General features: G+C 43.3%; 1 protein-coding gene across 4 annotated transcripts in view; it reads right to left on the reverse strand.

Moving 5' to 3' along the window:
* The window catches only part of SLC37A3 (solute carrier family 37 member 3), a 41,231-nt gene that overhangs the window by 18,819 nt on the left and 2,346 nt on the right, over window positions 1–20,066 (reverse strand). For all 4 annotated transcript variants that reach the window (XM_005609448.4, XM_001496398.5, XM_023639818.2 and 1 more), the window contains exons 2-6: window positions 13,976–14,137; window positions 12,628–12,736; window positions 7,230–7,322; window positions 4,032–4,115; window positions 2,076–2,221 (exon numbers count right to left, since the gene is read on the reverse strand). In XM_005609448.4, coding sequence (XP_005609505.1) covers window positions 2,076–2,221; window positions 4,032–4,115; window positions 7,230–7,322; window positions 12,628–12,736; window positions 13,976–14,064 — 521 coding nt within the window. In that variant the 5' untranslated portion in view covers window positions 14,065–14,137. The remainder of the gene's footprint in view (window positions 1–2,075; window positions 2,222–4,031; window positions 4,116–7,229; window positions 7,323–12,627; window positions 12,737–13,975; window positions 14,138–20,066) is intronic.

Raw genomic sequence — 20,066 nt, forward strand, 5'->3', positions numbered from 1 at the left:
ATCTCAAGCAAGTCCCAGCTAAGGCCCAGTGTCCCCAACTTTTTTCACCTGGAAAACAAATGCTTTGAACTAATCTCTACGGTTCTCCCCTGCTAAAATGTCCCCATCCTCTAAAATACCTGAGACCTATCAAGAGGGCCCTGGGGGGAAGAGTTGGAAGGTCAGGCTCTGAGTAACACTGGCTGACCAAAGACACGATTTTACAAGAAACTGGCTAAAAATAAGCGAGATTTCAAGTGGTTATAGTTTTACTGGCACTTTGTGATTTACTGTTACGTTTCACAGGAAGTCACTGTGTCTCAAGCAGCACACCATCGGTTTCACTTACAAGTGTTACTCGGCTAAGAAAAAAGTGTGTCTTTCAAGATGAAGCCATAATGGTTTTCTTGAATTTTTTTTTCCTTTGAGACTGATCCACAGAAACAATGAAGTGGTCAGCCTGTCCAGTCACTGCTATCCAATACCCAGTGTCATCCAATCTGTAAAAGTTCAGATAAGAATTATCTCAAGTTGATGCATGTCACAGTGGTTATCCTTGAGCGATAGGATTTCAAGTGGTTTTGCCTTTATTTCTCTTTGTTCATTTATATTATCCGGTTTGTCTACAATAAACAAGCAGCCTTTGTATAATCTTCAAAACTCACACATGGAAAAAAATTACCTTAAAAAAATTTTTTTCTTTTTTGGCTTTTTCTCCCCAAATCCCCCCAGTACATAGTTGTATATTTTAGTTGTGGGTCCTTCTAGTTGTGGCATGTGGGACGCCACCCCAACATGGCCTGATGAGTGGTGCCATGTCCACGCCCAGGATCCAAACTGGCGAAATCCTGGGCTGCTGAAGCGGAGCATGCAAACTTAACCACTCAGCCATGGGGCCAGCCCCTAAAAATCTTAAAAATAAACAGCCCATGAGCAGACGGTATCACCTACTCCCAAAGAAAACTAAGGGATTATAGGGGAATGAGTATCTCTTAAATCATTTCTGTTAAACCAATGATGCTAGAGTGAAAGAGAACTCACTAGCACAATGAAATATAATCAAGAGCATTCTCATTAAGTGGGGCTTATTCCAACCACAAGACATTTTACAGGTGAACTTTCACAGCGTTACAGAGCATTAGTCAGCGAGCTTCATTACTCCCATTATGAAAAAGGGGAAGCTGGAAAACCGAGAGGAGTGAGTCAGAGCATGCACTCCTCACCGTGGTGGGTGGATCATGACTGATGCATACACGGGTCCCTACATAAGAGAGTAAACTAAAAAGACAGAGCCATCGGCAAAGTAAAGGTACATCTCACAACACATAAATAGTTACGCAGCAAAAATGACAGGCATCCTAATTAATATTCCTGAAATCAGAGTGTCACAAACAATGATAAACGACAATGCCCCGTCTTTGGGCATCTCAACTTATTTTCCTACCTGAAAATTAACCATGGCTCTTCTTCCTGGGTGGCCTAGCAGGTGCCCACCCTTACGCCTTGGCCCACCCCACACGCAAACTCAAATATAATCTAATAACTATTTGAAGGTTTAGGGGGGAAATATCCAATTTAACTAACTCCAAAGTCTGGCATTCTTCATCTGCATCTTATTGCCTTTGTTGGCTGACCTTAGGCAAGTTCCACAGATAGCTTTTGGGCTCAGTTTCCCTATCTTTATTTAATGTAAGAAGGTTAAACTAGATCATAGAGTCTTAAACAAGGTAAGAGAAGGCAAAACCCACAGGAGATAAATGATGGGGTGGCACATGAGATATTCATGTTCTCTAAAGGGGAGATTAAAAAAGAACTGAGACGTACTGTCTTAGCACACTTGAAATCTGACCATGGCTGGGAGGGTGTGATGCAAGTGTCTGCTGGGGCTAGATCGTCTGTGTATGGTCATCTCTAAGGTCCGCACCATTTCCAGTACACTCTGAGGGGGAACTGTCTCTCCCTGAGCTTTTCTAACTTTCTAAACTAGAGGGATGACGTTGGCAGTGTCCAAGGGATCCAGCTAATTGACTTTGACAAGTCTCAATAAGCCAATATTAAAACACTTGGAGAAATGAAAGAGGAAGGAAGTGGCATACCCAGCTTTCCCAAACCAGTTGCCCATAACAGCAACCACACAGGGCCAACCAGTGGACTGCAGCAGGCCGTTCACAATCCACAGGCAGCAGTAGAGCCCCATGCTGTAGAAGTGCAGCCATTCCGTGAGAGTGCCAAAGACAAACACCTTAGAGAAGAAGAGAGAAAGGGACATGTAACACCCACACGCACGTGCTTAGCACACCTAGCTGCCGACCACTTACACACCCGCGTGAAGTGACCACGTGAAGGACACATTCAAATGTCTAGGGGCTAAGAGACGTGTGGCTGACTCTTCGGGTGCTCCTGCTCGGAGCAGCACCGGGTGAGTGAGACAATCACCAAACCGCCACCGGCCAGAAAGGCAGAGATGTCAAACAACACAAAACTCACTGATGATCAACCCTCCAGGCTGCGTCTTCAGCTCTAAAAAGTTAAGCCCTCGTTTTACATCTACTTCCTCTTCCTCGGGCCCGTGTTTGTGGAGGACTGCTGTGGGGACTGGGTTCACGTGTGTAAATTCGGTCAGAACAGGACTGGCACATCGTGGGGACCGGGAAGTGCCAGCTACTGTTATCCCTGCGGCTCTAAGGGAATCAGTGTGACTTGTGACCTGCTCAGTAATTCAGCAGCATTCAAGTGGCTGCTTTCTTCTAGGCATTTTGCTCGAGTGGACATTTTATTCTGGGAATATTCTGCATGGGCTGAATGGTATGTATAATGCTGTATGATTCCAGCCACATGACATTCTGGAATAAGCAAAACTATAAGGATTGTAAAAGGGTCAGCGGTTGCCAGAGGCTGGGGAACAAGGGAGGGGTGGTAGTTACACAACTACACTCGTTTGTCAAAACTATACACCAAAAGGGTGGGTTTATGTATATACTTCAATTTTTCAAAAAATGTAAAAAAAAAACCAAGAAAGTGCATAAACATGTTTTAAAATAGTATGTATATATGTGTGGGTGACCAGCTCATGAATAAATAAACTGCTTCAATCGCTCAAATGGCAGACACTGAGAAGCAATAATAAATAGGGTCTAACTAAAACCCATGCTTTCACTCCATCACCAAAAATTCCTCACTAGAAACTAGTAAGCAAAAAAGAGCTGATTCAAGATCGGATGTGCCCTCCATGGCACTTAATTAGCCAGGCGTTGTTCCAAACGCCTTACACACAGTAACTCAGAGAGCCCGCACCACAACCCCAGGAGGACGGACTTTTCAGATGAGGAAGCTGAAGCGCAGAGAAATCATGGCTAGGAAATCGCAGAAGGACTAAAACACAGGCAGCCCAGGTCTCCGGAAGTCCCTGATCGTAACCATGATGCTACAGACTCCCAAGCAAGACAGAGACAGAAAGAAGTAGGCTAAGTAACAGACAATAAAAGTGCCTTCAAAGAAACACAGGCGCCAAAGCTCAGAAGAGGGACGGGTTACCCCAGGAGTAGGGTCAACGAAGGAAGGCATCATGAATGAAGTGTCATTTGGCCAGTGATTTGAAGGAGACTCGAGCTGGTTGAGAAGAGCTGAGTCAGACTATGGAGAGCTGCAAAGAGGGCCATTCAAGGCAGGAGAAGAGCAGGAACAAAAGTAGTGAGGGAGAAAGGAGCAGCATCCGCTAGGGCCAGGGAAAATAGGTGAGTTGGGCCAGAGCAAAGTGGGGAAGCATAGTGATGGACACGATTGTAGAGGGGCTGGGACGGGCTCCAGGGAGCACTGAGTGTCATGCTGTTTATGCTTAGACTTCGCTGGTGACGGAGGGTCAAGAAGGGGCCTGATCTGGAACTGTACTTTAAAAAGACCCCTAACTGAAGAGGCACACGGGGGATTAGAAAACTGAAGATTAATTTACTATTCTGTTCTACATACAGAAGTAGGGGGTTACCTGGATTCTAAAATGCCTGATCAAAATAATAATAATAATGATGATAATAATAAATACCTTTCCAACTTACCACTAACGCAGAAGAGCACATGCCGAAAGATAGGACCCATCGTAAATTAAGCCGATCCCCAACGATACCACTGATGAAAAGGCCCTAAAAATAAAGCACTTTATTTTACAGTTCTGAACAACAACACAGCCTGAAAAAAATAAGATGCATCATAAAATAGATGGGCAAACACAACACTAGGGTGACAAACATCACGCCTAGACTAGCTGTCTACATCAGTTTCACAAAAGTTTCATGAAATGACAATGGGCTTCCGCCCACTGTGCTATAAACATCTCAGGCACCGAGATGTGGTAATTCACTGCAAACTCTGGTTCCACTTGATCCCCTAACTGCCTAGAAGGAGACTGAAAAAAGAAAAAACCCACAAGAATTATTCTAATAAAATGAGCACACAAATCTATTTCATTTTCTAGAATAGATTAACTCCTAACACCAGTTATCTGCTTTCCCAGAGGGAGTCCTCTTAGCCATCTGCACTCGTATTAAGATGTGCTACATGTCCTGCGGAACGGAAGCTGCTAGGGCACATGTGTTGCCTGTTTAATCTGACAGGCAGGGAGAGCAGGGAGGTATAATAATGAGCTGGAGACAGGTACAAATGTCCTGCCTTCTGCTCTCCTCCCACTGAGTGGCAGGAATTAAAATGCTGAGGTCATGGCAGCAAGGCAGACTAAAGAGCTAAGATGACACACTCTAGGTCCCTTCCACAAATACGTAAAATGAATAAACGTCTTGACTAAAAACCTAAATTGTTTTGTTTCTAATAAATTGACTGTATTAGAGAAAATTTAGACGAAAAATGTCATAATAAATGTCTTTCCCTCATTAAGCTTTACTACCTCAAAAGAGGCATGTGTGGGGCTGGCCCGGTAGTGTTGCAGTTAAGGTTGCACGCTCTGCTTCGGTGGCCCGGGGTTCGCTGGTTTGGATCCTGGGCATGGACCTACGCACTGCTTATCAAGCCGTGCTGTGGCAAGCATCCCAGATACAAAATAGAGACTGGCACAGATGTTAGCTCAGCAACAATCTCCCTCAGCAAAAAGAGGATTGGTGGCAGATGTTAGCTCACGGCCAATCTTCCTCAAACAAAAAAGAGGCATCTGTGAGTATTAGATCCTATATTCTATAGCTGCCACTCACATGGTCTAATGCTATGCATACTAAAGGGGGTGAAGAAAATCTCTCAATTATGTTTCAGTTTAGGGAATCAATTTATTCCATGTTGCTCCAAATACCTGTAAGTTACAGAAGGAAATGAAGCTCAATATAAAGAATGAATAACCACTGACTTTTCATGGCACTTATCTCCTATGTCCTAAATCTACTTAATCCTATAAATGGGTATTATCATCTCAACTCTATAGATGAGGAAACTAAGTATCTTAAAAAGGTTAAAACCAAGTTTTAAAACTCCATTTTAAAACCAAGTTTAACACAGTTAGTTGACGGTGGTAGAGCTGGTCTTCCCACTGGACCACACTGCCTCTTAAAATACCCATGAAAGGCTCACAGAGAAGGCTCGCAGGGAGCACTCCAGCCCAAGTTGAATGGCAGTGTACTGGGACTTTGCACAGAAACTGTCCCGGGTGAGAAGCTAGGCTAAATCATCTAAGAGCCGCTCCAACTGTTTCTGTAAGTCGCCTCTTTGAAGAAAAGATTTTCCAATAATTACCCAGACAAACACTTAGCAATTACTTTGAGACTTTCACCCAGTATTCCACATCACCTGGACATTCAGAATTAAATTTTTTAAAGAGAGGAAATAGACGCTAGGAGAAAAGGTCAGACTGCTCCCACAGTGCACAGTTCCAGCTGTTGCCACCATTGGTCCCACAGCTCCAGTTCAGCAGCCACCACAGACGTTCCCCACAACCAGACAGAAACGCGGGCTGCGCAAGCGGAGAAGATAGCCTCAGACAGAGAACCAGCCCCTGCCCCCAGAGTGGTTCCTGGGACACCAGCCTCTCACGGTTCTCCTCCTTTACTGCCCCATCTCAGCCACCCTTGCCCATTCTTCATCTTCCCTGCTCTAAATACTGAGCCATAGCTCAGTCTTCACACCTCTCCTCTGTCCTCACCTGCTCTCTTGATGATTTCATCCTGTCTCATAATTTTGAAAACCATCTCTATGCTAAGGACACTGAAATTTGTACCTCCAGCCTGACCCTCTACCTTGAACTGCAGACTCATACAACCCAGGGTCTGCTCTTCACCATTTGTGCAATACCAGGTATCTCTCAAATGCAACGTGTGCAACAGCAATTTCCCCAAAGCCTCCGCTTCCCGTGGTCTTCCACCCTGCCGTGACACCTCTGCCCTGCAGCTGTCTTTGATACCTCTCTTTCTCTTATATTCCACATTCAAAACACAACTAAAATCTCCTTCTCCCCACCTCTCTTACCTCTACCGTGAACCCAAGCCACCATCACCTTTCACCTTCACACGGGAATAGCCTAACAGTGACCTCTCTGTTTCTGCCTTTGCCCTGCAGCTCCATCTCCTGGAGCAGCAAGTGCGCCTGCCCAAACAGAAGGCAGATCCTGGCTCTTCTCTGCACACAACCTTCCAGGGCTCCCATCTCACTCAGCGTTAAGCTAAAGCGATGAGAAAGGCACCAACGCCCTGCAGATCTGAGCCCCAGCGCTGCTCTGGCCTCACTTACTGCCACCCTATTCCAGTCACACGGACCTGACTTACCCACCGCAGGTTTTGTTCAAATGCCCCCTCCTACACGAGGTCTTCCCCAGCCACCCTACTTCAATTACAGCCCCCACCAGGGGCTATCTAGTCCCTTTTCCCTCTTTATTTTCTCCACAGCACTTACCACCTTCAAACACACTCTGTAATTTACTTATTTATAGCATTGTGTTACTGCTTGTCTCCCTTAGCTCCCACCCCAAGAACATAAGCTTTACAAAGGTAGAGATTTTCCCTGTGTTGCTCACTGATGAATTCCCATCGACTATAAAAGTCCCCGGCACATGCCAGATGCTCAGTAAATATTCGTCAAATGGATGAATGAATGAATGGATGGGTGGGTGGATGGGAAGGACACAAAATATACACTTCAGCAATACTGAACATTCCTCAGGCAGCAAATTCAAAATCCCTTATGAACTTGAACTATCTAAGCTTTGGAGCCATTTCCTTTTACATCTTTCCTCAACTTGAAAACCCCAGAATTCTAACACTTACCACAGCATAGGAGAAGAGGAAAATAGTGTCCAGAGTTCCGAGGAAAAGAGTGGCTTCCTCCGCACTGGGAAACAAATGGTTGCTATTCCAGACCTACGGCAACACAGGGACAAGTCAATGCCCACTTCTGCAGCACTCTCCACTCCTCGAAGCACCTTCTCGTACAACCTCCACCCACCCTCACAGAGACCTGGTGACGTGGCAAAAAGCAAACCTGCACTTCGTAGAGAAGGAAACACACCATGCAAAACTATTTGCATAATACTCAAGTGCTATTTGCTTCTTCCCTTTAACTTTTCCACTGATGGTGCAAAAGCCGTGGTGGGTAAAACTCCTGCACCTTAGCATGAATCGAGGCAGTTACACCAAATGGGACTATTAACCATCATGTTCTCTGTGGTCACGCTCACAGTTAAAAAAAAGCCAATTTCACTTAAGAATGTCTTTGGCACATGCCAGATGCTCAATAATTATTTGTCAAGCAGTAAAAATTATTAATTTTATAAAATCTGGCCCCTGAGGACCCTTATTTCTAATAATCTATGTGACAATGGAGAACATGCACGAAGTACTCTGCACACCAGGATCACACGGGGGTCATGAGGAAAAGCACTTGTGCAGTTGTGTGAGCTGCAAGCTAGAATGTCATTCTTACTTGAAAGAATGATTGACGGACAAGCTATACTTATCCAGATTTGGGTATCTGGCAGATACTTCCTCAAAAAAGAACAGACGAACCTGTCACTTCAGGATCCACTCAAAGTACAAGATAGACAATGGCTCTTAATGTAAGGGTATAAAAAGTTAATTGATAAAGTTTCAGATTCCACATTACAACTAACCTTTAAGAAATCGCCACTTGTCATATTCTCATGTAGTATCAAAGACAAATATCCACAATTAACTGAAAAGCTATTAAAATACTTCTCCCTTTTCCACCGTGTGTCTGTGAAAGGCCAAATTCTCTTCATATACTTCAAAGGATCATGTTGCAAGAGACTGAATTCAGAGGCGGATATGAAAATCCACTTGTGTTCCATTAAGCCAGACATGAAGAGATTTGCAAAAATGTAAATCAATGCCACTCTCCTCACTAAGTGATTTTGTTTTGAATAAGTCATTTTTCAAAAAATGTTATTTATGTTAACATGCTATGGGTTTATTTAATTCATTTAAAAATAACTAAAAAAACCAATGTATTTTTCAATTTCTCAGTTTGAACTGCTAAAACAGTAAGTATCTAGAAGTATAAACCACTACCACCAAAAGCTCTTTGGCATCCTCTGACCAAAAAGTTAGAGAACCGCTAAACTAAATGGTAACTGAGATGGGTTGTTACAGAAAAGAAATTTGAACTTTAGAATATGAAAGAGAAAAATCACAATCAGTAATAAAAAAATCTTCAATGGAAAGTAAAATCCCCAAATTAAAAAAGAATAAAGTCTGACTGTCAAGTATTGGGACCGGCTTCTGTGAGGCTTACAGCATCGGTCTTCTCCTCTAACACCACCTCACATCCTGCTGTCAAGAGAGACAAGCAGGCAGCTCCCACAGCGGAGATGGATCAGCATTCAACAAGCCAACTGGGCCCTACTTTCCCCAGTCAGAATTATTTTGCCACATTTTCCCTCAGACCACAAACTTTGACCCTGACGCCATCCGGGCACGTGAGCACCCAGGACTGAGCACTGCCAGGCACACGCCAATGCCGGCTAGAGATGGGGCCTCAAGCAGCGGCTCCAAGCTTCAGGGGCTCTTCTTGTCTCTCAGGAAGTCACCCAAACTCCCTGCTGTCTGCCTTTCACCAGAACTGACAGATTTTAAACAGCTTTCTTCTGCTTCACTGCCAGGATTCAGCTGAAATATACTTTGGGTTGCCTACTTAACACGTAGAAAACAAAACAAAACCCAAACCTGAAAAAACAAAGCAGGACTAACAAAAAGATTCCAAAATAGGATAACAGAAGAAAGCCTAGTGAAGCAAACTGACTTCAATCACACAGCTCAGATAGGGACGACTACACCAGGAGGTGAAAACGGTCCGAGTACAGAATGAATCACCCGGTGAGTAATGAAAGTCACCAATGAAATGACTTTAACATGCTAAAATCCCACACATGACAGTGACTCGAGCGGGCTGCACGCATGCACGATTATCCCGTGAAGGTACTGGCCTGTCTGTCTGCAGGGTTTTCTTGTGTCGTGCGGGGAGGGGCTGGAGTAAGCTACTACCACAGCTACACGTTGGGGCACTTCCTGGAAGGGTGAACTTATGTGCACACACAAGGTCAGTGTGGGTTTCCTAAGTGAGAAGCTCTGTCACAGGGCTATGCGTGGGGGTGGGGGGACTACCGACACGGAAGCTTCCTGAAGTGGTGAGCGGAGGATGACGTAAAGCAGACCTATGTGCGGGGTCAGGGGGCCTCTGCCGAAGGTGAGTGGTATTGGGGCAGGTGAGAATCTACTGAGAGCGAGGCTGCGCTGGAGCGCTGAGAACACCCGGAACCCTGCTTCCTTCTCCCGGAGAGAACTTCAGATTCTTACACTAGTCTCATGCAAGGGCTGTGCGTCTGAAGAGGGAAGGTTTTTTAATTTAACAGAACAAATTTTTGTTTATAGCTTTCAGGCAAGTTGTTCTCAAATATTAGATTTAACCATTACCTCTTTTTTTATCTATAAACAGAGATTTTATGTTATGCTCACTTACTATTTTTAATGTCTATCCACGTCAGTGGGATCCCTTATAAATTCTCGAGGTAAAGAGACTATGTCTGCTTAGTTCTTTTTGTAAAGTATCTAAGATAGCTATGCATAAAAATGAAAGCTATAATGAATATGTTTCAAGGATGCTATTTAGGACACTTAAGAAATGTTTAACAATATATTAACAAAACATTTTTCAGACTAATTCTACATAATCTTCTGGTTCTAAGAACCTTTCCATTCTGAACAAGAAAGTCTCAAAGGGAAACTAGAGTTCAGACAGTTACAGACCCAAAAGCACAGGAGGAGAGAAAGGTACGCGTCACCCCAGCCACTCCACTCCCAGCAACAGGCTTCAGGAAAGAAAACACCTAGACTTTAAAGTCTAAAGAAAGGAACAGAGAGTCAGCACTGCTCTCCATCAGGACAGGTCCAGAAATACAAAGATCTCCAGGACAAGTCTGAGCTTGCCATCTATATGACCAGTCCGTCCAAACTACTTAATCTGTAGTTCCAAAAAACCGGAATGGTGGAACCTATTTTGGCAGCAATCAGAGTAAGGAAATAAGCAGCTAGGCAGAAAAGTTAACTCAAGTCCAAGAAGAGCTAATAATGTGACATGGTCACTGGCAGGAAAGAGTTAAGCTGGCAGGCCTGAGTCTGCTCTCCTTCAAAAAGGCTGACCTGGGAACTTGGATTTCGGGAGGGTTCCAACCGTCTCTGCTATGAGTGGCTCGCTGTGCCTAAACTGGTTATACCAACAATGGGGTTTATGCTGAACACCTGCTTTCCTTCTGGGAGTCTGGAATTTTGGTACATGCCAGGCAGAGGGTACCAGCCCCCAATAAAAACCCTGGGCACTGAGTCTCTCATAAGCTTCCCTGGTAGACAACATTTCACACGTGTTGTCACAACTCGTTGCTGGAGGAACTAAGCACGTCCTATGGGACTCCACCGGGAGAGCACTCCGGGAAGCTCCACCTGGGTGCCTCCAGAATTCGCCCCACTTTTTTGCCCCTTTGCTGATTCTGCTCTGTATCCTTTCACTGTAACAAACCACAGCTGTGCGTATGACTATATGATGAGTCCTCTTAGTGAATCATCAAACCTGGAGGTGGTCCTGGGGATCCCCAACTCAGTCACCGAAACAGCAAAGGCAGCCTTAGGCAGTATAACCAGACATTTAGTGCCTAACTCAAATCCTACTGTTCTATACATTGGTCAGACTGTACCTGAAACACCACAGTTAGTGCTCGGTATCACTAAACTACAGGTGAAGGACCAGGGATGTTGGGCCTCAATGAAAGAAACTTAGGGAGACAGGTTTCCTTCAGATAGTCAACAGGCTCTCATGCAGCAGGAATCGACTTAGTAAGCACGGCCCAGGATAAAACCCAAGATCAAAATTAAACTGCAGAACACTTCTACCTCAATATAAGAAAGAGCTTCCCAACAACGAGAGTTGAGTAAAAATGGAATTGCCCACCTTAGAAAACAGGGAGTTCCTTCTCCCTAGAAGAGTTAAAACAGAAGCTGGGTGGCCATCCTTCAATAATGACAAAGAAAGATTTTATCCTGGCTGCGAGGTTAGGTGCATGACTCTCTAAGGCCACCCCATCTGGAAGGTTTGTGACAAGTCAGTTAAGGATCATTTAGACACACTCACTGTGCACACAGCACAGTGAGTCAAGACTCAGTCTGAAATTTAGCCCTCTACCCTTAACACCTTTCCTTTTACAAGTTCCCGATAACTTAAATTTGAGAAAAATTGTTCAAGAGCATCTCCACTAGAATGTAAGCTCCTTGAGGACAGGCTCTTTTTTTTTCGTATCTTCAGTGCCTAGAACAGTGTTTATGCAAGACAGATCCTCAATAAGCAATTGACTGGATAACTTATTTACATTTTTGGGGGATATTTATACAACCTTCAAATCTCTGTCAACTTTGAATTGGTCCAAATAGGGGAAATAATTTTTAAGAAATAAAAAACATGCTAAGAGTATTAATATATACCCATAATTCCATATGTAGAACTTGAATAACGTGGTAAAGATTGAATGGAGTGGATTTGTGTATTGAGATGGGGTACTATAAGGAATAGCACCCCCATTCCAAACAGTCATCAGAGAATTTACTTGGTCCACAACGAATACAAGGAACTCGGATACACACTCCCTGACTTCAAGACTCCTAAGCAAGATACAAACAAATGAACCCATTAGAAAGTATGTAAACACCGAGACATTAAACTATGTAACACACAATGTGCACGGTTCTGAAGGAAAATCAGCAGAAGCTGGAAAAAAACTATTTAATAGAAAAAGTGGTATTTTTATCTTGACACAAAGGGAAAAGCAAAATTGAGATGGGTGGAAAGAAGGAGAAAGAGGATACAAAAGATTATGAGCAAAATCTCAAAGGCAGAAAGGAGCACACTACTTGTGAAACTCAACAAAAAAAACAGCCCAACCAGAATTGTGTGATTTCCAAACAGTGAGAAATACGCTGGCTGGAATGGTAAAACAGGCCTGAATCAGGGCAAGCTAAGAAATCGGGCAGAAAGTTGGATTTTAGGCCATAGGAAACAGTAAGCCATTTCAGAGTCCTAAGTGGATGAACAAACAAAACAGAACTGAAGAATTTAGGGGTGGGCGTGGTTCCCTTCTTAAGCCCATCCCAGCACTGTTCTGCTCACCTCTACAGGCAGTTCAACTGATTTGTTAAGAGCACTTGGGGTCCACTGCTTAGAGATGCTGACCTTGACATTGCTAAAAGTTTTTCTTGACGCGTGGAGCAACGAATAACTACAAAAGAGGGAAGAAACACAGCTGAAGGAACAGCAAAGAAAACGACATTCAATAAACTCACAGATATATTCCCGTCTGTTTTATTCAATTTTAGAATTCTTCTCTTTAAAAAAAAAAAAAAAAGAAGGAAAAAGCACTGCTTTACAAGAGCTACCAATTGAAACAGCCTCTGCTAAGCAAAAGAAAAAATTAAGTAGTCTTCTTCAATATGCGCCCCCATGTTCACTCATAACTTATCCCCAGACCTAGAAGATGGAGACACGAGTGATCCCAACCCACTTTAAATCATGGTTGCGGTTCTGTAAAGAATTTTAAGTCTTTAGTGACTAGTGGCCACTCATTGCACTAGCCACTCAGTAGCTTTTGCCTTGGGTCCTGTCTTTCCCTCATATTGATGCTTCCCCCAACCCCTACAAATAGATATCCCCTAAACCAAGCGCCCAAAATTGCCTATCGACTCTCACATAACTAGAGAACCATTTTCCTAGTTTCTGCCTTAAAAAAAAAATCATCATCATTTGTGGTGCCTTCAATAAAGATTAATAATAAACAAAATCTACTCAGAAGAAATAATCAAAATAGTTGAGTCACAAGGTTATGAATAACATGCCCCTAACACCAAAATAGCCTGGTTCATGTCATCTAGAGACCACTAAAGAGAGCCACTGAAGGCCACAGAACCAAAAACATGGACGTTGGTTCAGCGGTGCTGCCTACTCAGGGCTGCTGACACTCAGGGATCTCATGTGAGTTCCCAGCCGCTCACAATTGTCTCGTGCCATCTTTACTGCTCCAGGAGGCATAGGGCCTTCCCTGAATATGCACATCCTTTCCTCTCACGATCCTCGTTTTAACAAATAAAGGACTTTATATTAGATCAGGGTTTCTCAACCACAGCACTATTGACGTTTGGGGCCCCCCAAATTATCCATTGTGGGGAGCTGTACTGTGCATTGTAGGATGGCTAGCAGTATCTCTGGTCTCTACCCCCTAGATGCAAGTAACTCCTCATCCCCCACCATGACAACCAAAAATGTCTCCAGACATTGCCAAATATGGGCAAAATAACCCTCGAGAACTCCTGCACAGAGCTATCAAAAAGAGTAAGAGGAAGAACAGCCTACTTCACGATAAGCCCATGCCAATCACTGCATTAACCACTGGCCGTGCAATAAATATCTCCCTCAAAAGGAAAAAACAAAAATAACAGGAGATCAGAGTTAGCAACCCACTTACCTGAAGAAGGTGAGCAGGAAAACGACGATGTGGTGATGGCTGAACCGGGACAGCAGAGTTCCTCTCTGAAAAATATTTGGCCAGCCCATGTTCTTCCTGACCTTCCTTCCCACCTTCGACCTTAAAGTTTGGATAGTGAATGGTTTACATCATTTCTTCTTTCTGGAAAGACAAAACACATTATTAACATTACTCAAAATAGACAGATTATAAAAAACTGAATTACTTAGACTTATAAACAGTCAGCATATAATCAGACCCTAAAAAAAAAAATCACATGGGCTATTTGACACCAGAAAACCAGACTGATAATTACATTTTATAGCTAGTAGCTAGTCCTTTAAGAAGAAATCCTTGACAAAAAATTACATCCTATTAGAAAGAACTCTCATACAAACTGATAAGAAAATTACTAGTTCTGACAGAAAAATGAGCAAAGGAAATGAATAGACGACTCAGAAGACATGAAATGGCTATTAAACTTATCAAATATAAGTTCCAATCTCAATAGTAACCTGAGACATGCTAATTAAGATAAGAAAATGTTTGCATAGTTAAAAAAGACTGTGCTCAACGCAGCTCAAGGTCGAATGACTCCTGAACTCTCCTCCCGCCGCTGATGGAAGTGAAAATTAGCACATTCCAGGAAGACAACCTGGCCCTGTTCATCAAGAGCCTCTGACACAAAAACTCAATTTCCACGGATCTATTCCTAAAGAAATAAAAGATGCAGTCAGGTCTATAAACAAAAGTAGTTTTCGGTGTCAAAGGAGCTTTTTTATATTAAAGAAAAGAACTTTGTGTTGGTCATAAGAGAATAGGGGAAAGAGCCAAGGCCACTCTTGTGCCATCTCTTTCCACTACCTCCTCTCACCTCTCCTTCATCCTCTCTGAAAACAGCATCCTCACTCTGAAACCCAAGATTAAGTATAACGTGAGCATCTAAATGTCACGTCTCCAGTTATGAGTCTGCAGAAACAACCTAAACATGCAAGGAGGGGAACAATTAAATAAATTATGATCTATCCATATGGCTAAATACTAAGTAATTATTTGACATGATGAATTAAGGCCTTTTAATAACATGAGAAAATGTCAAGTGAAAATAGTGGGAGATGACACAAATATATCAATCAACTCTATGTTTACATAATATTCACAAATAAATAAGGAATATACTAGTTGTCTCCGGTAGTGGGATTATGGGTAATTTTAATGTTCTATATAGTTTCCTAAAAATTCTACAATAAACATGTAAATTACTTTTATAATCAGGAAGGGAAACATCCACAGCAGTGGAAAAGTCCTAAAATTTATCTGCATATTAGGAAAAACATTTAATAAGCAAAATGACTTGTATTATAAATATACTACAATAGTCAAGGTAGGGGAGTCAAGAGCTCCCAGTACTAACATTAGCAATCACAGGGCTTTGCCCTCAAGGCTGGGTTCCCTGTAACTGCCACCATTCTGCTGTTTTCATTAGCCACAGCTTGGTAGATCTCCCAAACATTAAATGCTGAGAGACCAGCCAAAAGGCCATTCTTGAAACTTCTAGATAAAAGGAACAAAGTTGAGGCGGTTAAACTATACTACAAACATTATAGTTGTTTCACGTACTGGCTGTGAGCCCTTAGTTACAAGTCAATCTGTATGAATCACAGATGGTAGTCTATAAAACGGCCAGTCTCTTCAGAGAGTTGTGAGACTAAACTAAACAACGTATGTTAGGTACTAAGACAATTATTTTAGCAACTGATCTGCCTAGGATTAATCCCACATCAGTAAAATGTAGCTGATTTCATTTAATCCTTCTTCCTGAAAAACATTAACAAAATTATGAGGGGCCAGCCTGGTGGCGTAGTAGTTAAGTTCACATGCTCTGCTTCCGCGGCCAGGGGTTCACAGGTTCGGGTCCCAGCTATGCACCAACACACCACTCATCAAGCCATGCTGTGGCGGTGTTCCACATACAAAATACAGGAAGACTGGCACAGTGTTAGCTCAGGGCCAATCTTCCTCACCAAAAAAATTATGAGCCAAGTAAGACTATAAAATTCCACTCACAAAATCTAAGTAAACTTTCTGTCTGTAATTCTAGGAGGCTACAAAACCAAGAGCTATTAGCGTTACTACTAAATTTACCTCCATCCCCCAAATTAAACATGAAATCCAAGTGGAACAACCCAGGGCTTTAACCATTCTTTATAAATCATAGCTCTCTGAATTGAACACATTCACAACTCAAAACACTGTACTTCATGAGAGGAAAGGGTATGGGTTATGAAAGTCTATGATTTATCAGATAATAATTCCAAAAATGTACGCTCCAACAGATTGGGATTCCATTGCTTTGGCAAAAATGGTTGTGCATTTCAGGGCTGCACAGTTTATACTAATGGCTTTAAATGACTACCAAGCTGTGGGAGACCATCTGGATTGAGTTTCTAAATAAACCCCCTTTTCCTAAGCTACAGTGATGGGAGAGAAAAGGCTTAATAAGTACATTGGGAAAATACTTCTAAACATTCACTGGCTGTTGGCAGAATGCCATTTAAAATGAATACTATTACAACATCTGGTCCTATGTAATTAGAATAATTATTAATAATGCCTTACACTTACCTCCCCTGCATCACAGAAGTGATTTCTAATCACCTGTGAGCTCTGGGACCCTGGGGAAGCACAGAGAGCTTCTGCCGAGTCTGAATCCGTCAAGCCCATCCTACTTTCTGAGGACCACTTTCTTTCCTGCTCTAAACACAGACTGAACTAATGTCTAACATTTTTTAAGTGTATGTAAATGCTGTTATAATTAATAAAACCAAAATTCATTGAAGTGTTTCTGAATTCACAGTAGCTTGTCATTTAGTATTTTCTCAATTGATGGATACTGAATACTGATCAAGTAAGAACAAGAATTTCCTAAAAAAAAAAAAATCTTACTAAAAATAAGATCCTTGCCCTCAGAAAGGATCCAGAATCATTGAGCCACACTCTACTTTTCAAAGCAAGTTCATAATCACTAATTCATCCGATTTGTAATGAAGCTTTCTGGGGTCCTGGAAGATCAACCACACAACGTATTTTCCAGAATGGAACAATCCATATTATGCGACAGATGCTGAATGAAAGATGGCTTCACATGTAACCTGTCCAGACAGAAGGCAATCTCCCCCTTACAAAACAATGCCTTGGAACACAAAACATTACAAAATTTTCACTTTCGTTTTTTTTTTTTTTTGAGGAAGATTAGCCCTGAGCTAACATCTACGGCCAATCGTCCTCTTTTTGCTGAGGAAGACCGGCCCTGAGCTAACATCCATGCCCATCTTCCTCTACTTTATACATGTGACACCTACCACAGCATGGCTTGCCAAGCGGTGCCATGCCCGCGCCCGGGATCCGAACCAGCAAACCCTCGGCCGCCGAGAAGCAGAACGTGTGAACTTAACCACCACGTGATCAGGGTGGCCTCAAAAAATTTTCACTTTCTGTAGATATTTAGAGTCCATTCCAACGCAAATATAATAAGATTTAAAGTTGTCTTGTATTAGGAAAATTTCGGGAAAATATACAACAAGGTAGAAAGGGGAAAGATGGGTAGAAAAGGAGACAGCACATCTGAAGCAACTGGCACCCCATGCCCATTGTGCCCGTCCACCTCATCTGACACAGGCTTCATTCCACCCCAATCCTTCTTACCATGCTCTCTGGAAATGAGATACGCAGTTAATAAACCCTCTCCATCATTACCCTCTTCTGAGAGCTCCTTGCCTTTCTTGCCTTAGCGGCCTCCTGCCTACCCCTAGATAGCCCTGCCTCCTCTGAGGTCTCTCTCTCAAGGAGCAGCAAGCTTTCTTCTCACAACCACTTTTCCTCCTTGCAAGACCCCAGCTTCTCTGAAACACACACCCCAGGCTTTACTGCCCACTGCCCCTCACAAGCATCATCTACTGATCTCCGGTCCCTCCCCCTGCAGACAGCTCCTGCCTCACTGTGCCCCCACCCCCGCCCCGGCTTCTGTCTCATTTCAACATCCAGGTGGGTCATCCATCAGTTCCCGTCCTCTTCACCACCGATCTCTTCCTCCACCCCACAATAAAAACCCACAAGGTCAAAACATGATCCTTGTCATCACCAGTAGTTGCATGACCTCCCAAACCAGATTTCAAACATTCTACTTTCCTTCCAGAAATCTGTTTACCTTCATAATTTCACTCCCAACAGTCATTTTACCTCAGCAAGGCTCCCAATTCAGTCACCTCACCATTTTTTTCCATTATCCATTACCCTCCTCTTGTCCTCACTTCCTTCTTTAACGAACTTAGAATCAGAACTATCCCCCTGATAGGCCTTTTTTCTTGCTTGCCTCTGTCTTCCTTTCCTGTGCCCAAGCAGTTGCGTTTTGCTAGAGAAAAAAATCACACAAGCAGGCTGATTTCACTTTTTAGATTCAAAACCACAAACCACAAAAGGCATGCAACACTGCCCGGCAAGTCTAAACTTCCCTAATAATTCTGCTTTGTCAACCTCTAAGACAACTATTTCACACTCCTCTCTTTAAATTCCCAGCACCTCTCTCTCTCCTCTTTCATCTACTACCATGGTTTCCCGCCAATGACTCCCACATCTATAGCTCTAACTCAGACCCTCCAGGGTCCCCAACAATATGGCCAATATACCACTTATTATCCCTCCATGTGTCTAAAACAGAATTCTTCATCTCCTCCCTCCAAACCTATTCCTCCCCCAGCATTCCTCACTTCAGCAAATGGTACCACCATTCCTCCAAGTTGCCCAAGATAACTAAGACTTACCCTTCATTTCTCCTTTTCTCTCAGTTTCTACATCCAACCCTTTACTAAGTCCAGTCTTTTTTACCTGCAAAACATATCCCAAACCCATCCTCTTCTCTCCACGCCCACTGCCACCACTAAGATAAACCACCTGTACCTCCCACCAAGCCTACTGCAACAGCCTCCTGCAGGGTTCACTATCTCTACATCTACTTTTCCAGCCCCCATCATTCCGCACACATCAGCCAGAAAGATATCTTAAGATATAAATCAGCTATCATTCCTCTGCTTAAAATGCTCTGACGGCCTCCCAACACTCAGATAAAAACATAAAGGTTTTGGGGCTGGCCCCGTGGCTGAGTGGTTGGGTTCGCGCGCTCCGCTGCAGGCGGCCCGGTGTTTCGTTGGTTCGGATCCTGGGCGCGGACATGGCACTGCTCATCAAACCACGCTGAGGCAGCGTCCCACATACCACAGCTAGAGGAATCCACAACGAAGAATATACAACTATGTACCGGGGGGTGTTGGGGAGAAAAAGGAAATAATAAAATCTTTAAAAAAAATAAATAAAAAATAAATAAAGGTTTTGCCATGGCCTCCAAAACCTGTCTACCCCAGCCCTCTGTAGTAAAGAAGGAAGGCGAAGGGGCAGGGAGCAGGAGAGCTGACGGCTGGGGTTGGTGGAAGGAGGGTAAGGACGAAGGAGGGGACTGCCTGAGCAATGACTGGAGAGGTTGGGTTTGGTTTTAATTATTTTATTAATTTTCAATAGGTAATATACACATAAGGTAGAAAATTCAAAAGACACCAAAGGGTATATAGTGATATCTCCCTCCCTGTTCTCAAGACACCCTGTGCTCCTACCAGTTTCTTTTGCATTCTTGCAGAAGCTATACCTGTGCATACCTTCCAGGCGTAGCCCCTCACACTCCCATATACACAAACGGGAGCACCCAACACACATCATTCTGCACCTTTTTTTCCTCACTTCTCTGAGGTCAGAGGTTCACCCACATGTGCACCTACAGAGCTCCCACATTTCAGTCTCCAACCGACCATCTGGGTGATTTCCAGTTCTTTGCCAGTACACACCATGAGGAGCACATTTCCTTTCTACTCTTTGCCCATCTCGCTGCCCACCCTCACCAGCACCACTCCTCCACACTCACTACAACCTCCCCCACACCTAATCCCTTTCTTGTCCTTGAAACCACCAAGCCCTTTCTTGCTTTGAGCCTTTGCGATTGCTGTTCCACTGCCTGACATGCTCTTCTGGTTCTCTGCAAACGGCT

Source organism: Equus caballus, chromosome 4 (genome assembly GCF_041296265.1).
Source record: "Equus caballus isolate H_3958 breed thoroughbred chromosome 4, TB-T2T, whole genome shotgun sequence".
NCBI classification, from domain to species: Eukaryota; Metazoa; Chordata; class Mammalia; order Perissodactyla; family Equidae; genus Equus; species Equus caballus.